We start from the raw sequence: 19,778 nt of genomic DNA, 5'->3' as shown, positions 1-19,778 counted from the left end.
AGCCAATTACACACAGCAGTGTCGCACAATCAGTCTTGGACTGAAGTGACAAATTTATTTTTTTTTTGAAGGAATTATTACCTCCGGAAAAGTGATCCACCAATCGCCTAACAATCGACTAACATATTACTCCCAAAGGCAGTTTTCGGAAGGAAGTTTGAAGAGCAGTGAAAAAATGTTCAGTTTCTCCCGTTTGGGAACAGCTCAATTATGAAAGAGCATTTGTGCAGAAACAAATGGGTTAAATGTGGTGAAAAATGTGATGTTTCAATGTGACAGAATCAGTTATGAAACCAAACTCTGCATTTTCCCATCCAATCCAAGAGAACTGCAGCTGTTATAATAAAGAAATCAGTATTGTCGTTGCTATAGTAACCAAAAACTGCCAGTAAAGACTTTACAGAGCTCAATATTAATCAATCTCTGCAACGACACTCCTCCTTACAAACACTACACCAACACAAGGAAAATAATGAAAAATTTCGAGCAGAGTTTCTGGGACGAACATGTCCTGTGCTCTTAAAAAGAAGCCACGGTGGGAGAGTTAATGCACCAGACTGACAAGCTTCATTGCGCTGAATGCAGTTTCTCATCCCTAATTTTTCTAATCGTTCTTTATCCACTAAATGCAAACAACATAAAATTTTAGTTTGCAGTAAAAGTGACTATGTTCCTCCTGCTGAGAGATGGAGCAAATCGAGAGTTTTGCTTGCCAGAAAACGCCAGCTATCAAATCAACATTGTCCACATCGACGTTTTAAACCCATTACAAGTCTAATCTACACGGCTGGCTCCTGTTGGTCAATAATGCAAATGAGAATGAATAACGAAACTGTGATCAACTTACTTGGATAGAAAGAGAGCAATTATGAATAGAAGCGCCACAAGGAAGAAAAATATCCCCAGAACAACCTGCAAAGTAAGGAAAAAAGAAAAACAAAGTCAAACAAATAATAGTACAACAACAACTTGCATTTACATAGCGCCGCTCATGCAGAGTAGTGTCCCAAAGCGCTTAACAGTGGCGGAGCACGACTCCGAGCAGGGGGGAGCGGGGAGGTGACCATAGGCACGGTCGAATAGGAAAGTCTTTAGGGATGACGTAAAGATGGGGAAGGAAGGACAAGGCGGAGGGATAGAGGAAGCGCATTCCAGAGTTTCGGTCCATAGTGGGTGAAAGCGCAGCCACCGATCGTGGAACGGAGGATACGAGGAACAAGCAGTAGGCTAGAGCCAGTCAAGCGGAGGCAGTGGGTAGTGAGTTGGAGAGTAAGTAGGTCAGAGAGGTAGGGAGGTGCCAGGGCATGAAGGGGCTTGAAGACAAGTGTGAGGATCTTGAAATCGATAGGGAACCAGTGAAGCCTAGCTAGAACTGGTGTGATAGGGGTACGGAGTTTAGTATGTATGCTGCCTCTTTGCAAACAAAACTATTGCCTCAGATAACTACGTTATTTACTGGATCTACTGCACCCACTTTGTCTCACTTTTGTCCGAAAAGAAAGACTTTGTATATTTAGCCTTGTCATATCAAAACACTTCAGAATTACTGCCAGGGATAGCCAACTTTATTGTAGGCAAATGTTTTTCAACACCAGGATCCACAAACTGGCATAGTTTTGTTTGAATAGTGCTGTTATGGGATTGTTTAAAAAAAAACATCTCAACAAGGCAGATGAAGGCCTTCTCTTCTTTAATGTCTCATCTGAAATTCCTAAACCCTGTCAGTCATGCTGAACAGGTTGCATCGCCTCATAGAACCTTCCACTAAGCATGCCATTATAGGGAACAATCTAGCTTCAGTTAGACTGTTTATAAATCATGTTTATTCAAGATCCACAGCTATTTTCCATATGGTTGCAAAACAATGGTTTCAGAATACACTCCATATATTCAAATACCATTCAAAATTTTAAACAAGGTTTGCTGAAATGGTTCTCATCCAAAATGCATAAAACATACATATAAACCAAACAATTGGCCTCCAAACAATTGCATTTATACAATGACAATACCCAGTGGCAATTAAACATATATATAAGCCCTATCATATCCAAGCAATACTTAAAAGATGTAAAACATCTGAGGTTGTCCTTTTGTTATTGTAAAGTAGACTGACTGTGTATTTTGTGGGCGAAATGCGGCAGTGAATTGTGCACAACAGTGTCCTACAAACAGTCGTGGATTGGGTGACCCAATTTTTTATATTTTGGGGGGGAGGGAGGGATTATTACTCCTGGAAAGCAATCAGCCAATCAACTAACAACTAGGTTCCTACTTACTGCTAGGTAAAGAGGCGTGTGAAGTAAGGAAACCTGCCTAAGGTTTCACCCTGTCCGGGAATCGAATCCGAATCCCCTCGCTTATGAAGCAAGTGCTCTAACCATTAGGCTTCGGAACTCCAATATTCAAGAGAGGAAGGTACAGTGGCAAAGGGCATTACCACTGAGCAATGGGATCAAAGGACTGAGGATCAAGCAATCGGCCAGAATCGGAAAAGTGGAGATACAGACAGGATAGATTCCAGAAAAAAAATATTCATAATTAGAGCACAGGCATTGAAGTTGTCACATTGTGAAAAACTTATTTTAAGCTTCAGTGGTTCTGACTTCGAAGAACCAATGGATTTCTCAGAGATGAGCAGCTTTAATATTCCAATTTCTTCACTCCAAATATTGATGCATTCACATGATTAATGTCACCATATACTACACATACATTTCCAGACCTTTTTTTTTGCATTAAAGTAATAAATCCCTGATCCAATAGCACAGAAGGGTCATCCCAACCCAAGCTGGATCACAGCACTTAACTAGCTTTTAAGGGGAAAAAGTAATGCCTTAAAATCTTGGTTTCTTTATTTCCCCTCTCTTCACCACTGCTGAAATCACAGACTCGCTTGTGTATCTGTCTACAAGTTCCACCTCTGGTATCTTGTCTTCCATTTCTGTGAGGTCAGCACATGCAGAGCCCATCGCCATCCTTAAAAGTATCCAAACTAAACAGAGTTCCATGCATCCCACCTAAACATGGAATGCTCACTCACTCCCTGGACGGGCACATCCTGCTTATCTAATTGTGGAGAGTATTAAGTACAGTTTGGCAAGAGCCAAGGCTTGGGGACCCATGAGTATATGTTGGGGTAATTGCTGGAGTCTCCACCTAAAACCACACAGCTTGCCATGTCTGGCAAGTCTACCCACTTCTTGTACAGCTAGGTCCATTCTACACATTTAGGTCTAATGCAAGCTGAGTGGGATGACTACCTGCCCCAAGCAACTGGTCTTCCCTTCAGGTCTTGCCGATGAGCCAGGCTGTCATCAGCAGTGCCCTGGAATACCACGGACCTGCCTGGCTCAGGAACCGGACTACCTAGTCCGAGATTAGAGGGTTGCCTGGATTCTGATATTCTATTGCCAAACATGTAACCTTGGAACCAGTTCAACTCCAAGAATATCATGTTTACCTTCCCACGCCAATGACTATCGTCAGTCAGGAAAATAAATCTTCCAAGAAAAATATATATATTCCACAAGAATCCATCCACTGCATGAATGCAGTTTTCACCCCCTTCAATACATGAAAACCAATGGTCACAATGGGATTGTCTGGAATCCACATGCAGCACATTGACAATCTAAAATATACCTTAAAGGGTCTGACGGCACAGCAAACTTTTATCCAGTAACTGCTTGCAGCATTTTCCAGGTGTCTGTCTCTCCTTTTAAGCGTCCTCAGCTTCTCCTCCAGCTGGTGCAGAGCTCGCTGGTCCCTTGTCGATAGTGGACGGCCATCCCTGCACTATTGGAAAATGGAGTGAATGTTATCTATACTAATAAAACGACAATGTCTATCTATCGTTTTTCCGTCTGTCTGTATGTGTGTCAGTGTATTTGACAATCACGCAATAACCGATTGATGTAAAGACATGATTTATACCTCAGCGGAAAGGTCTTGCATCTGGCAGTGTCATGGGCATTTTGGGAGGGGGGGAGGATCTCCTATTGTTGATGAGTTATAGTAAAAAATGCTTTAATTAAGCCCCAAAATATGAGGTATGAATCGTATTCTGCAACTACACAGCGACAGAGGAAAGCAAACAACATTCAGGGAGATATATCTATAATCCGCAACTAATGTATGGCACATTTTTCTGGTTGTCATGGGAACTAGAGTCCTCCCATATGGGACAGACATATAGAGACTGAGAAAGAGAGACTGAGATAGTGAAAGAGACTGAGTGAGATAGAGAAAGACGACTGGGGCGAATGGGGGGCAGGCGAGAGAGAGACTGGGAGAGAGAGAGAGACTGGGAGAGAGAATATATTATAAAGTGTAGTGACTGTGTGTTTTGTGGGAGAGACAGACCAAGACTAAAAGAGAGACAAACTGAGAGAGAGAGAGAGAGATAGAGAGAGAGACTGAGAGCGAGAAACTGTGAGTGAGAGAGAAACAGAGACTGAGAGAGAGGGAGACTAGAAGAGAGACAGAGCAAGAGAGAGAGAGAGAGAGACTGAGAGAGGATTGAGGATTATTCGGGGGAATGTTGACAAGAACACCGGGAGAAACTCGCTTCTCAGATCCCTGAAGTCCACCTGGACAGGCGGAGAAGATCTTGGTTTAATGTCTCGTCCAAAGGACGGTACCTCTGACTATGAGGTACATCCCCAGTACTGAACTGGACTGTTGACAAAGTCTACACGAGTTCCGAATCACATTGAAATTCAGCGATGTCTATAAGACAAATGGGGTAGCAAAATTGCAAGAGCAATGTCTGAAATCAAAAATGAGGTGAGTTGATTTAGTAAATTTGGATGGAACATTAATATTAGCCAGGGCTCAGAAACTGATCGGGTCGTCCTCCCGACGTGAAAGGCGCTGTACAAATGTAATTTATTTTTTGTTGTTGATTGCCATTGTTTAAAAACATTATCTGCCAGAACAATAGAGACTTCATTTAAAATCTCATCCGACAAACACCATCCCTGCAATGCGGTGCTCCACTGGAGTGTCAGCTTAGACTTTGAGCTCAAACATAGAAAACCTCTGATATATAAGGCTGAAGTGCTACCTATTTAAGATAGTTGGCAAAAGAACCACAGGGCCGACAAAGAGAAATGTTATTACCCAGAGAGTTGTTACAGTCTGGAATGCACTGCCTGAATGGTAAAGGCCTTTTTGGGGTAAAAGAAAGACTACGGTAGCTTTTTTGTTTTTAGAATTTGTTTTAAAGAAATGCTCAAAATTAAAGTTATAAAAATATTTGCACAAATAGGCATATGCACATTATTAAAATCATAGAGCAGCTTTAGGGTTTGAAAAATCCAGAGTGTAAAATCTCAAGAAATAGTCTTTTATTTAAAAAAAACTCATCTTTTATGCAACACAATTTCTGTAGATAATTAAAAAATAAGGTTGAATATCAGAGATGCAGGTGGCCAGATTTCTTACTGTCTTTAGAATTTTTCATAGAGGTAAAACTGACAGACGTTAAGATATCATTAAATTCCATATACATAGCGGATGCATTTGCAGGGAAGCATCTTAACATTTCATGAAATGGCACATTCCCTACAGGCTAGGTTTCCCTTAAATATTAATAACTTGTGCAGAACAATATGCCACCAAATGAACTGAATTTGTAGATGATTCCAAACAATGCAATATACCGAAGGATATAAAGCAGTACAATTATTCATCTAATAATAAAAGTAAAAATAACAAATTATATCAATATGCACACGCACAAACATGTTATTCAAATCTTTCCAGTATGAACAATTGCAAATGACAATTGCAAATGGCAAATGTCTTAGACATTTTAGGATGCCAAACATTAAATTAAGGTAGATTTTAAATGATGTTTGCAGCCAAACCTTTGATTTAATCTTCTCCATTTCCTGTTCCACTTCCTCAAGATCTTCAGTATTCTGCAGACGTTCATAAACCACACTCTGTGTACCTTTTATTAGGTTTAATGGCAATGCGGACATTCCGTAAGCCTGGAGAGGAAGAAAATCCAGATTTAAATAATGCTAATAGAAGAAACATTGTGATTATCTTGTTTTGATATTTAATTTGATCTGACAAAAAAGGAGCTGCTGCTTTTGAAAAATCCACATGCCCATTACTCAATTTAATCTGTAGTCCAGGAAAGGTATACCCTTTAAACTTTGTAAATTGACATATGACCTGTACTGTGTGGAAGGTGTAGAATTTGCTTATACAACTGTTCTTTCCTTCAAACAAAATCAATGCTTGAAAATTTGAAATAAAAAGAAAAAGTGTGAGAAATGCACAGGAACAGAAATATATAATCAAGGTAAAAATACGAAGAAGCTAAAATCACCAAGGTTAAAATTTACAAAACAACAATTATGCTTAATTGATCTAGGTGACCTCCGATAAACCTTGGTGCAGAGAGAGCTTTCAAATAGAACAGACATGCTTACTGCCAGGGAAAAGTGAATTTCTGAACCAATACGTGATTTGGCTGCAGAAATGAGGGACTGAATGAAGTGAGCCAAAAGTTTGTATGATAACGATTTTGCCAAAGACACCAACATTGTGAGGTTGAGCTATATTGACAGGGGAAATAAAAGGAAGATTTTCTCTCCCCCCACTCCCTCCCAAAAAGTGAAATAAAGCAAAGAGGACAATTTCCTCCTGACCTCTCCAAAGTGCAAGTGAGAATTGGATGTGCATTCTTCCTATTCCACACAGCACTTGTTTTCTATTCAAGGCCATTACATCATATTCCTTTCAACCTTCATGGTGTTTCACAGTGTACAGCCACAAGAGACCAAAGTGTTTCAGTGACAGTAAGCTTCATTCATTGGCTCTACATCTTCAGGCACCGCCAGAATTTAAGGGACTCTTCACCCTCCGTACAATTTTAAGAGCAGTCCATGTGTCTCACTGAGAGACAACTTGCGTTCCCGTAGCGAGAGGACCCAGGTTCGATTCCTGGATGCCAAGGTTTACCAAGAAGTAAGAACCCGATTGTTAGTCGATTGGCGGATCGTAATTCCTCCCCCGTAAAAAATTGTCACTCAATCCATGCACAGATGTTTGTGGGACACTGCTGTGCGCAATTGACTACCGCATTTCACCCACAAAATACATTGTCAATCCACTTTATAAGAATAATAATCCTTGCATATGATATAGCAACTTATCACGTCTTCGAGACATCACAACAATATATTCATGAAGAGCTTTGAGACATCTCAATGACCCAATAAGGTACTATTTCAAATATGAGGATTATTATTATTATATGTAGCGCTTTTCATGAGGGGTAGACTCCAGAAGTCTCAGAGCCTGTGTGGCTGAAGTTCGGCACAGACATGATGGGCCGAATGGCCTCCTTCTGTGTTGTATAACTCTATGAAGTGTAAAACACCAATGATGCCTATATGCAGCCACTACATCCCTTCCTTCTCCTGTTCATTGTATTGAGAACCCAACATGCTGCAATGTGCAGAATCCTCACAAGAACTTGATCTCTTGCCAATTCAGAAAGGCTGCTTGCTCAGTCATTCTTTCGCATCACTTCCATCACCTCCCTTTTCCCATCAAACACACAGCATCACATCACAGCACTTTCGAGATGGGAAGGAAGAAGAGCTTATTATGTTGAGGTAACATGATTCAGAAAGAATGAGGAGTCAAATTACAATTAGCCAATTAGTCTTCAGTACAATGGGGCTACCATATGTAAAATAGATCCTGGACATGGTAAATAAATGTAGATACTGGACATCAAACAGCAATGCTTGCCATATTGTACAATAAAAGTATAAGATTATGAATTGTAATGAAGTGGAGATGGACTGATCGTATGGTTTGTACAAATACTAGCCCTGCAGCAAAATAGGGCTGAATAGACTGCGTCACGTTATTAACTCACATTGTAAAACGAGTGTAAAAAGTTACTGAACCAGTTGCAAGACATTACCCTCTACTGGTAAGTCTCAGAAATGGTTTGATATCGGATTTCAGCACATCAGAACGTCTCAAGGTGCTTTATCGGTAATTATTTTAAGTGGAGAGACTAGTTGGTAGACAAAAATGTCAGAAGGTACAATCTTGCTGCATTTCCATTACGGATCAAAATTTAAAGTATTTTTTATGAAAATACTGAACTTGCCCCTGTCCTCCAGGTTACACATATGCAAGGTCCTACAAGGCGAGTGCTGTTTTTTCTTGCGAACACAGACATTGACGTTAATTTCCTTACTCCACATGGCCTGTTTACCCAGCAGTGACTAGGAACCCAGTTGTTAGTTGTTTGGCGGATTGATTTCCAGGGGTAATAATCCCTCAAAAAAAATTGTGTCAGTCAATCAACAACTGTTTATGGGACACTGATGTGCGCAATTAGCTGCCGCGTTTCACCTACAAAATCGTCAATCCACTTAACGTATATCCTGTGAAGAGCTTTGAAACTTCTCAACAATGTGATAAGGCGCTATATTAAATGCAAGGATTATTTTTGCAATGATAATAATAATTAAAATGCAAGAGTCATTTTTCTCTCTCCCCACCCCTTCAGCTACCCCTTTTCCCCTGGTTTGTGCATCCAGCCAGCTGTGTAAAGCACTTTGAGATGCCCTCCCAATGTGTAAGGCGCAATATAAATGCAAATTGTATTGCAAATCGTACATTTCTAAAGGCACTAAATGCAACAGTGCCCACGTTTGCCCCTCATGCAATAATATCTTCAGTGTGGGTTTAGCGTGCAAGAGCCAAAGCAGCACTGATAATGCTGCCCTGGCTGAGATCAGCGAACTCAGCACAGCTAATTCAGCCCAGACCTGGAATCAAATCAGAGATCTTCCCTCTCTGCCAGCAACGCTCGTTCAGCTATTCAGTGAGTAAACTTGCCGAGTCATCTGGGAGCTTGCAGCTGAGTCACAGATCTCTCTATAGCAGTTTCCCAATTTCGCAGCTACGTTAACACTTTTTGGAGAGAACGCTTACAAAATACACAGTCGCTCCAACTTTAAAGTAAATCTTGTGAAGCGCTTTGAGACACCCTCACAACGCGAAAGGAGCTGTATAAAATACAAGGGTTATTCATTTAATACAATTAAATTACAACAATAACTTGCACTTACAAAGCACCCTCCACGCAGGGTAGCGTCTCAGAGCACTTAACAGTGGCGGAGCCTGACTTTTACAGAGACCAAATGACCCAGGATTAATCCCCAATGTGTGCTGATATAGCTCTCACAATAACAGTATCTGCCTACAGTCCTCTTGCCTGGGATTGGGAAGAGAAACCCTAAATATATCACCAGCAACTCTGTCTCTAGGTTCCTGGCTATCTTTGATGGATCGGCACATGGGACCACATTACAATTGATGTCTTTCCCCACAGTCAACCCCCCCCGTACTTTCTGTCCAGGTTCAGAAAAAATAACCGCTTGACAAAGGTAAAGCATCAGTAAGCCACAGGTGCCTCTGGAACCGTGCCGAACATGCATTCAGTTCCCTTCAGGCAACAGGGGAGGGGACAGGAAAAACTCAAAAACAGAGCAACAATCTTGCATTTTATATCATGTACAAAAAATGTCTTCATTATTTAAAGGAAGCAATATGTAGAAATGACTCCGCTTCTCAAAGGAAAGAGGTCGAGTGTCAAAAAAGTCCTTCAGCCTATTCGACTTGATCCTTCCAGAAGGCAACAACAACAACAAATGAAATTTAAAAAGTTCCTTTCACGTCAGGAGGACGTCCACCACCCGATAGGCATCCAATCACAGCGTCAAGAATCCAGTGTTTGGGGGCTCAACAACTCTTCCCGGTAACTTGTTCCAGTTGACAGCTACTCTTTGGGTAATGAAACCCTCCCCAGTGCCTGTTGGGAAATTGCAACTCCTAATATGTCCTCTTGTTCTGCTGCCAGGGACTCTTCAAGATGCCTCCTTTCAAGAATTAAAAGCCCTAGCTTGACCATTTGTTAACTAATTTCTCTTTGCTACTAATAGCTAATTTCCCTGTACTGCCCCAGAGCCTTGGCAAACCACCCCCCGCACCCCCCAAGGCCAAAGTCGCAGCGACCAAAACTGTTCGCAAAAAGCCCTGGACCACACCTTAGTGTGGCGTCTGCGGAGCTGAACTCAACTGATTTGTAGACCCTCATCCTGCTCACCCTGTTTATTGCTACCAAGATCATTTTATCTCCCCCTTTTCAAGTTCGAATCTTAGGAAATTTACAGCACAGAAGGAGACCGTTCGGCCCATTGAGTCCGCACAGCAAGCTGTTTAGTCAATCCCACTGCCCAGCCCTATTCCCACACCCATCCAAGCTTTTACATGGATTAAAAGGAGTAATTTTCCTAAAAATAAAGTTGCGAATATCGAATGGAATTTAAAATCCAACGCAATCTTAGCAGCTCTGATCAGAAACTTTTAATAATAATATGCATTTTATGTAGCACTTATCACGATGCGGAGCTGAGGGAGGGAAGTGAATGTAGGCACGGCCTTCAGGCACAACCTGAAGATGGGGAAGGAGGGGATAAGGTGGAGGGATCGAGGGAGCGTGTTCCAGAGTTTCAGGGAGTAGTGGCTGAAAGCACAGCCACTGACGGTGGAACAGAGGGAGCAATGGACAAGCAGGAGGCCGGAGCCAGTTGAGCAAAGGCAGCAGGTAGTGGGTTGGGGAATAAGCAGATGGGAGAAATAAGGAGGTGCCGGGGCATGAAGGGATTTGAAGACGAGTGTGAGGATCTAGTACAATACAACAGTAATGTACAAAATTGTGCCTGGGAAATCGCAGGCTGAAATTGTCTCACTGCAGAAATATTCATCATCAGTCCTGATTTCTTTATATTTCTCCAACTTGGCCCACCTGGGGGGTCTTCAAAACATAGCAGCATTTCTACGATAGCAAGCACCGCTGAGATTTTAAACAAGGTTCTTCAAGCATACAGCAAGTGTAGTTTCTCGGAACGAGCTGTAACACTGAACGCAGCGAGGTGCTTTATAATTATTGTGCGCGTACACTCGTACAAAACCTCAGTTATTTAATCATTCATGCCCACGCCTTTCACACAAGAAAAATATTCTCATCTAGCGTTTTAACCTCTTCCCTGTGCATCTTGTAACTAACTCATCAGATCTACACATAGCAATCTTTCCATTTCGCCTTATTACAATTTTAATTACATATAGCAAGTTATTTGTAGTTTTTTTTTAAAGATTTATTTTAATCCAAATACAATAGGTGAAAAAAGCACAAGCCGTTAAATCATTTGTGATTTAATGCACGTCACTTCCAATCCACTCTATAATTTAAAATTATTTCACTGTTCTCTATTTAATATAGAGCTGTTTTTAAAAATTGCATTCATAAGTGCCCATAAGGAACAGCAGGCCATCTGAAGCATTGATGAAACAAGAGGAAGAAACCATTAATATCAAGTGTGAATCATGCTATAATTTACATATCTTAGATGTTATTAAATCAATGGGTCTGTTTTTCAATGAAGTTCCCATATGGCGAGACTGGAGATTTAAATTCACACGAGCGCAAACAGCAATAATGAGTTATTCATAAGAAGGGTCGTGCGTTTTTTTTGCTACTTATTGGTCAAATTTCACAATCTAGAGAGGCTTCATGGGTTATGCACAAACTTGATCAAAAAGACATCAAAGCAAGTCAGGGTTAGTATTTAAATATTTTTAGATCCTCTCATGACCACAATTCCTTCAATAGCATCATCAAGCTCGCTCCAGTTCAAGGGAAGTAAGACATTAATTACTGTTTCGCCCTTATTGAAGCTACGAGTGAGATCAGGATGATACAAATCCCATGGCATGATTCATAAAGAGAAGGGAGCTTCTCCCAGTATCCTGGCCAATGATTCCCTAAAATAAAATTGGGTCATTCACCTCACGGTTGTGGGAAGTTGCTATGTGCAAACCGGCTGCCACATTTGCCTATGAAATTTAGTAACTACATTTTACAGTGTACCCAACAATAATAATAATAATCCTTGCATTTGATTATAAGGATTTATCACATCTTCAAGACGTCTTAAAGCGCGTCACAGAATATACTGTAATGTGAATTGATTGTATATCAATGAAGGGGATCCGCTCAGCTGCTTCTGGCCTTCTGACCACCTCCACATCTCACCCCTCCCACCCTGGCTCCTACCCATCCCTCGCTCCAAACCTTTGAACCTGTGTCCCCCTCCTCTCTTACCACCACAACCCTCTCCTGTTTCCTCGACCCCATCCATACCCCTCTCCTTACCTCCCAGCTCCATCTCCTTGCCTCTCTACTCACTGACATTGTTACCTCTCCCTGTCCTCTGGTACTGTTCCCACCCTTTAAAAAACTTTGTCATCACTCCTATTCTTAAAAAGCCCTCCTTGGACCCTTCTCTACTCCCTAACTACTGCCCCATCTCCAACCTCCCCTTCCTCTCCAAGGTCCTGGAAAGAGTTGATGCTTCTCAGCTTCGCTCCTTCCTCTCCCATCACTCCATTCTTGAACTCCTCCAATCGGGTTTCCGTGCCGCCCACAGCACAGAAACAGTCCTGGTCTAAGTGGCAAATGACATTCTTTCCATCTGCGACCAGGGCTCCCTCTGAACCCTCATTCTCCTTGACCTCACTGTTGCTTTCAACACCACTGACCACTCTATCCTCCTCCACCGCCTCTCCTCTAACCTTAATCTTCATGGTTCTGTCCTTGAATGATCCTACCTCTCACACTGACTCCATTTCACTCCACAAACAGCTTCTCCTCTAGCCCCTGCACCGTCTCATGCGGGGTTCCTCAGGGCTCTGTCCTTGGTTCCCTCCTCTTCAATATCTATATGCTCCCTCTTGGTGACATCATCGCAGACATGGGGTCAACTTCCACATAGAGTTGGATGACACCCAATTCTATCTCTCTGTCTCCACCCTCGACTCTAAGACCACTGCTGTCCTGAATAAATGTCTGTCAGCCATCAAGTCCTGGATGAGAGCTAACTTTCTACAGTTGAACGTCAACAAGACCGAGGCTCTCCTAATTGGCTCCCGTCAGTGACTCCACACCTCAGGCGCTGACAGCATCACCATCCATGGTTGCACACTCCACCTCACTAACCAGTCCGGAACCTTGGGGTCTTGTTTGACCCTCAACTATCCTTTCTACCCCACATCTGCACCATGTCACACTCTGCCTTTCCCCAACTCCACAACATCGCCCGACTCTGCCACTGTCTCACACCGCAGGCCTCCGAGACCCTCATACATGCATTCATAACATCGAGGCTTGACTATGCAAACTCCTTGCTTGTCAACCTCCCCAACTCCTCCCTCCGCAGGCTGTAGATCATCCAGAACTCTGCAGCCGTGTCTTCTCCCACACCAGGCTCCGCGATCCTATCACCCCCATCCTCGCCCGACTCCACTGGCTTCGCATTACACAGAGCACACAGTTCAAGATCTGGGTCCTCACTTTCAAAGCCCTCTATTGCCTTTCACCTTCCCCGATCTCCAGCTCAGATCCGAAAACACTAATTGTCCAGCACCTTGGGACATCCTCCCAACGTGAACGGTGCTATACAAATGTAATTTTGTTGTTGTTTTTTGAGACATCCTCCAAATATGAAAGACAGACGCTATATCAAATCTGAAGATTATTAATTCACTATATATGCAGTGACAACCCCTAAAGTCACTTTAAGAGCCCCTGAAATCAGTGAGATTGTTTGGACTTACTTTGGTCATCTTTGGTTTGGTCACCCTTGTTGGGCACTGTAGAACATCAACTGTGTGTACGCCTGCACAACTCATGCAGGATCCTATTGACCGGCCTCAGACATTTCATATAGGGTGAAATTTGTAGGCGAATGGGGTAGCCAATTTGCCAAAACCAAATTCCATCAAAATGTTAATCAAAATAGATCCCCATCCTTAGCCATCCTTCCAGTTAAATATTCTCAGTCAGCAGCGCTAAGCACAACACAGCATTTCAGCTCGCCTCAAGAAAATCAATTGTCAACTTATTCAATCACTTGTTAGTATTTTAAACATCAATGCCTACCTTGGTTACATATTGTAAATAAGGGATGAATGTGGCATCTGCCGCTTCAGTATTTGAGATGTGTGGATATAGATTTGGTGTTTCGCCCACAAAATATACAGTCACTACACTTCACAGTATATATTCTGTGAAGCGCATTGAGACTTCTCAGCCACATGATAAGGCGCTATACCATTATTATGAGATATGGGAGGGAATTCCATCCACCTGTGCTGGTTCCCCAGGAAACTCATGGAGTTTTTTTTTAAGTGGTATGTGTACTTTTGATCCTCTCAGTTTGCTTTATAAATGTGCTCAGTAGCCCTGAGCAGAACATAAATGAATAAATATCCATCTCATCTGAGCACTGATCCCAATCAGCTTCTCAAATGAGGGAATCCAAGGAATAGTCTTAAATTTGGAATAAAACCTATGCAATTGCATAGTATAAAAAAATGTACAAGCCTAGTTATAAAATTGTCATTTCTACAAAATGGAGGCCTTTTAACCCATGCTGGCTCTTTAAGAGCTATCTCTTAAATGGTTAAGACTGCAGCAGTTACCCCAACACACACTCTGGGTTCCCCAAGCCTTGGCTCTTGTCAACCTGCGCCTAATACTTTTTGGAATTACGTGAGCAGGATAAGTGCCTCCAGAGAGAGAATCTGCATTCTATTCAAACAATCTTTCTCTGGGATTTCCATTGGGACGCATGGAATTCTATGCTGCGGGAAACATGTTGCGGGACACTTTTTGGAAAGCTATGTGGTTTTAGCTGGTTTAATTCCAGCAAGTACCCCAAAACACACACTGGAATCCCCAGCCTCTGCTCTCGCCAACCTACAATGAATACTCTGTAGAATTATGCAAGCAGGTACTTTCCTCCGGGGAGCAAGAGTACACCCCCATTTTATTCTAGACACAGGGAAATTTCCATGCAAAGGTGGCATGAGTGTGGATACTCAAGTTTGGGGATGGGTTATTACGATCACTACCACCAACAACAACAAATTACATTTGTGTTGCGTCCTTCATCACGGGAGGACGTCCGAAGGCGCTGGGCAGTCAGGGATTTAGATCCGAGTTGGGGGTTGGGATGAGGAGGGGAGGAAGGCAGGGTGAGTGGGGGTAAGAGGGTGATCGAAGGCGAGGACGAAGAGGCGGGTCTTGAGACGGGCCTTGAAGGAGGCGAGGGAGAGGGCGAGGTCAAGGGAAGTCTCCTGCTCACTCCCCTTGCTCTAACCTAACCCTCACCATGATCTAACTTACTTCTCCTGCTCACTCCCCATGCCCCTGTCTCCAACTCTTCTTCAAGCAATCCATCCAAGATCTTTTTACAATATTGTATGGACTCTGCTTTTCCTATGGTTTGCAGCTGAGAATTGGATATTCCAACTATGCTCTGTATCAAAGAGATTCCAGCCTCTCCTTCAATTACTGTTGGGGTTGAGAACCTGGTAAAAGAATAATGTCTCAGGCTTGGGAAGGAGGAAGAGAAGCGAGAGAGAGGAAAAAAAATACCTAAAAGGAACAAAACAGTCACTGGAGTGATGAATGGAGCCAGGAAACAATCAGGTTGGTATCACACAACAATTGGATTTATGGCCACTGAATGCAAGTCTAGGCATCTTCACTTACTGTGCTAGTAAGTGGACGCATTTTTGCTTATGGACACTTTCTACTGCCAACAGGCCTCTGAGTTTAACAGGAATTGGCTTCCTTCCTGAGCCACGGCACACATTTCCAACACTCAATCACAAATTAAAAGGTAAGGTCGATATTTCTGACTTAAGATAGATGCTTCTGTAGACATCAAAAAGAACTGGAGTTTATATGGAGGAAGGGTGCATTTTGTAGAAGAGAAAAAGGATTTCATAGAGAACACAAAACAGTTTCCTGCTTATGCAAACATAAATTTGGAGTCCAAAGCTTCATCAACTACTCAATGAAGCAAATTATGTATTTTGATATAACAGAAAGCAACACATATTCTCAGATGAATGTTCAGGCTACGATTTGTGGTCACGATTCTGTTCACCAAACAGTCCTTGCTATGTATGCCAGATATTTTGCATGTACAGGATGTACACAAAGTCTTCTTACCCCCATTTTCTTTTCTTACAATGAGTTTTGCATTTTCTGTTGCAGATAAGTTGAGTGTAACAATGTCGGATACCAGTAACTTCCTCCTCACTCCATCATGTTACAGAAGATATCGCACTGAACATGGCGACAGATCATTTTCTGCCATGAAAATGATGGCGCTCACTTACACCCATCCTCTGAACATCTAAATGCAGTTAAACATTTGTACTGAATACAATTAGGTACTTCTAAATACAATTGTCATCATTCTTCCGCATGTTTCAGTTGTTGGTCGGTACTTTTGACTATTTTGCCAAAGGCTACTCGGCACATTGCAGTGACAACCCCATAAGTTCTAAACCTCTTATGGTGCCTAAAGAAATGAGGCATTGTCACGCTGTGTCACTAAGTAACATTGGAAATTACTCATGCAAAAGCATTATTTTAATAGCCATTAAAGCTCACAAACAATGCCCAAGCAAGTTGAAAGCAAATGGGCAACACCCAACTTTTAAACCATACTGGAACTCGGGTCTCCCTCAAAAAGCAATAAAGGGATGTCAATTCCAGAGGCTCTTAAGAATCATTTTATGCAGATTATGGGTATTGTTAAAATATGAAACAAGTCTACCAGGTGATCTTCTTGCAAGGAATAGGGTTCAACATTTCCTGAAGGGACTGCTTTTAAAAGAGCAAACAGAAACAATGTACTAAATAGCCTTCTTCTGTGCTGTTAATTTCTTTGCTTCTACACCGAACTTTAATCATATTTTGCGATACTGCTTATACAAATCAGCGGAAACAAAAAAAACTCAAAGGAGACTTTTGCAGCAGAGAAACAATTACCAGTAGATACAAGTGAAAGCTTTACTCAGGCAAAGACCTAATTAGTGCACCATACATATATAATATACATATATGGAGTCCTGTAGCTCAGTGGTTAGAGCACTCGCCTCGCAAGCGAGAGACCTGGGTTTGATTCCCGGCTTGGTGAAATGTTGGGCAAGTTTCCTTACTCCACATGCCTGATAATCTTTCAAGAAAAAAAATAATAAATTGGTCACTTCAATCCACGACTGTTTGTGGGACACTGCTGTGCCCAATTGGCTGCCGCGTGTAAACCCACAAATATAGTCAATTAACTTTACAGTATATTCTGTGAAGTGCTTTGAAACATCTAGGAGGCGTGAAAAGCGCTATATCAAATGCAAGGATTATTACTTTTTATTATTATTAAATATATTATTGTTTATATTATACAATATACAATATAGCATTTTGCCCACAAAATACAAAGTTAATTCACTTTACAGTCTATTCTGTGAAGCACTTTGAGACGTCTCGAAGATGTAAAAAGTGCTATATCAAATTATCAAATTATTATTATTATGAGGGAAAACGGAATAGAGGAATATAGGAGAGGGTTTACAAGGTGTGGGAGGTTTATGTGGAGTATAAGCAACATTACAAGCTAGTTGGGCTGGATGGCCTGTTTCTGTGCTAAAACGTTCTATGTAATTCTATGTTATCGAGATTGAATGAGAGAGACTGGTGAAGTGTATTGAAGCCTAAATACTTAGTGCCTTGCACTGGTGCAAAACAAGAGTTAACATCACACTATCTCACTCCTAATCACCGTTTTAAAAGAAATGGAGACAAGCATCCTTCAGTTAATTTCAAATTCTTATTTAAAAAGCAATTGCTTATATCATTAGGATATTAGCTTAGGAACCACTATCCTGGTGAAGAGCTGAATTAGCGAACAGGTTGAATCATCCTGAAGTTTTATGACCATCCTGACTAATGATATTTCAGCTGCCAGTTCATCTCAGTAAGCAATTCATTCAAGCTGCCTTGAATTTTCCACTCAGCAAGACATTTGTGTGAAGGCAACAATGTCAGAGTGCTACAGGCATTAGCAAAAATAGAATCTCTTCAACATCGGATTGAGAAAGTAAACCCAGAATAATACTGGAAGGATGAGATCAACTGAGCATTTCTAACTTTACATCAGATTTCATAACTTTGCAGATATATTTCTCCTTTCTCTTTTCCCCCCAGTAAGTTTATTGATCCGGAACACGCAAATGTAGTGAACCAAACTGCACCCATCGCATCACTAACCATAATATACAGGATATCTGTACTGTTGTGATGCACATCATATTGCGGTAGTATGTTTCAGTGTCTGCTGAAAGCAGTGAATAAAATAGTATATTGCAACCCCTTGGTTTACATTGCATTCCACTCTAACATAGCTGTTCATCTATAATAGTCAGCACTTGCGTATTGCACTTAAATCTAAATCAGTGTTTTGTGTATCACGATGCATGCAATTTTATTTGTTTTTAAATGCTGTAGAAACTGACTTGCTGAGAGGCAAACAGTGAAGCTTGGCTTGCATAAACTAACGGACATCTCACAACACATTGCTTCATATTCCTCAGGTTTGTTAACGTTTATATTTTTCTTTCCATTCGAGTTGATGCATACATCCTCACTTTCTGAAGGTTTAACTTGAAAATAATAATAATCCTTGCATTTGATATAACACCTTTCAAGTCAGGAGGACGCCTCAAAGTCCTCATTGTTAGACCTTTCTCAACCTCCTGTGCTCCATATAAAAATAGGCTGAGTTCATCCAGTTTTTGCTCATAGGTCAAACCACTCATCCCTGATATCCTAGTAAATATTCCTTAGGTATGGCTTGGAAGAACTAGGCAGTTTGGGATCTAAGGTTCCCAAAGCTTTCCACTCTGTTGTAGATTAATCCATACGGAATTAATTGCTATCGGCATTTCCATTATTGTAGCATGTGAGAACCAGGATTGTAGAAGACCAACTCGATGGACCTCGGTATCTTATCATCTACAATTCCTATGTTACTATTTCATCTGCAGATTCTCTATGGCCTTGACATCCTTCCTAAAGTGGGGATAACAAAACTGGACACCATACATTAATTGTGATCTCACCATGGATTTACACAAGTTAAGCATCATCTGGTTTAAATATTTTGATGTTTGCCAAATCCATTGATGGTTGTTTCCATCTGGGCCCTGAGCTAAAATTTCCCATCTCTGAGAAGGACTTGAATATTTTTAAAACAAAAATATTAATATTTACATTTGGTACAGCGCCTTTGACGTCGGGAAGGACAGCCTGTAAAGGGTACACTGTAAAGTGCAGTGACTGTGTGTCTTGTGGAGGATGGGGTGTATGTGGGGGTGGGTTGGGGGTGTCTCTGTGGGGAAAATAATGATTATCTTGCTTGCTGTTTGGAATAAGTGTCAATGGTGTGTTTGAGGTTAAATTGTTGGGATTGGATGAGATGGAGAAAACCAATTTCTCTTTGACCATAAAGGGAAAGGATCTGGTTTAGTTAACCAGAATCTGCCCTGAGAAGGTAGATGCTGCCCTTGGGAAACGAAAGGCTGAAACTCGAGTCAATCTTTAGGAGAAGGAAAATAGGCAGACAATTAGGTTGCTTCTCAAAGTAAAGGTAGAATATTTTTGCTTTCAGCCACCCTTCTGTCTTCCGACTTTTTGCGCTGATGCAAAGAAACAAAAGGTAACCTGCCTTCCAAACAGAGCCTCAATCCAGACAGTGCCTAGATTGGTAAGAGGAACTGACACAGGCGTGAGCGAGCCTTAAGTAATC

General features: G+C 41.5%; 1 protein-coding gene across 1 annotated transcript in view; it reads right to left on the bottom strand.

The window, feature by feature from the left end:
- The window catches only part of lmbrd1 (LMBR1 domain containing 1), a 116,718-nt gene that overhangs the window by 42,550 nt on the left and 54,390 nt on the right, over positions 1-19,778 (bottom strand). The window contains 3 exon segments of the mRNA NM_001292855.1: positions 848-912; positions 3,646-3,798; positions 5,874-5,999. Coding sequence (NP_001279784.1) covers positions 848-912; positions 3,646-3,798; positions 5,874-5,999 — 344 coding nt within the window.

Source organism: Callorhinchus milii, unplaced genomic scaffold, assembly GCF_018977255.1.
Source record: "Callorhinchus milii isolate IMCB2004 unplaced genomic scaffold, IMCB_Cmil_1.0 Scaffold3, whole genome shotgun sequence".
NCBI classification, from domain to species: domain Eukaryota; kingdom Metazoa; phylum Chordata; class Chondrichthyes; order Chimaeriformes; family Callorhinchidae; genus Callorhinchus; species Callorhinchus milii.
The sequence above is the reverse complement of the archived record's forward strand: the minus strand, read 5'-3'. Positions and strand labels throughout refer to the sequence as shown.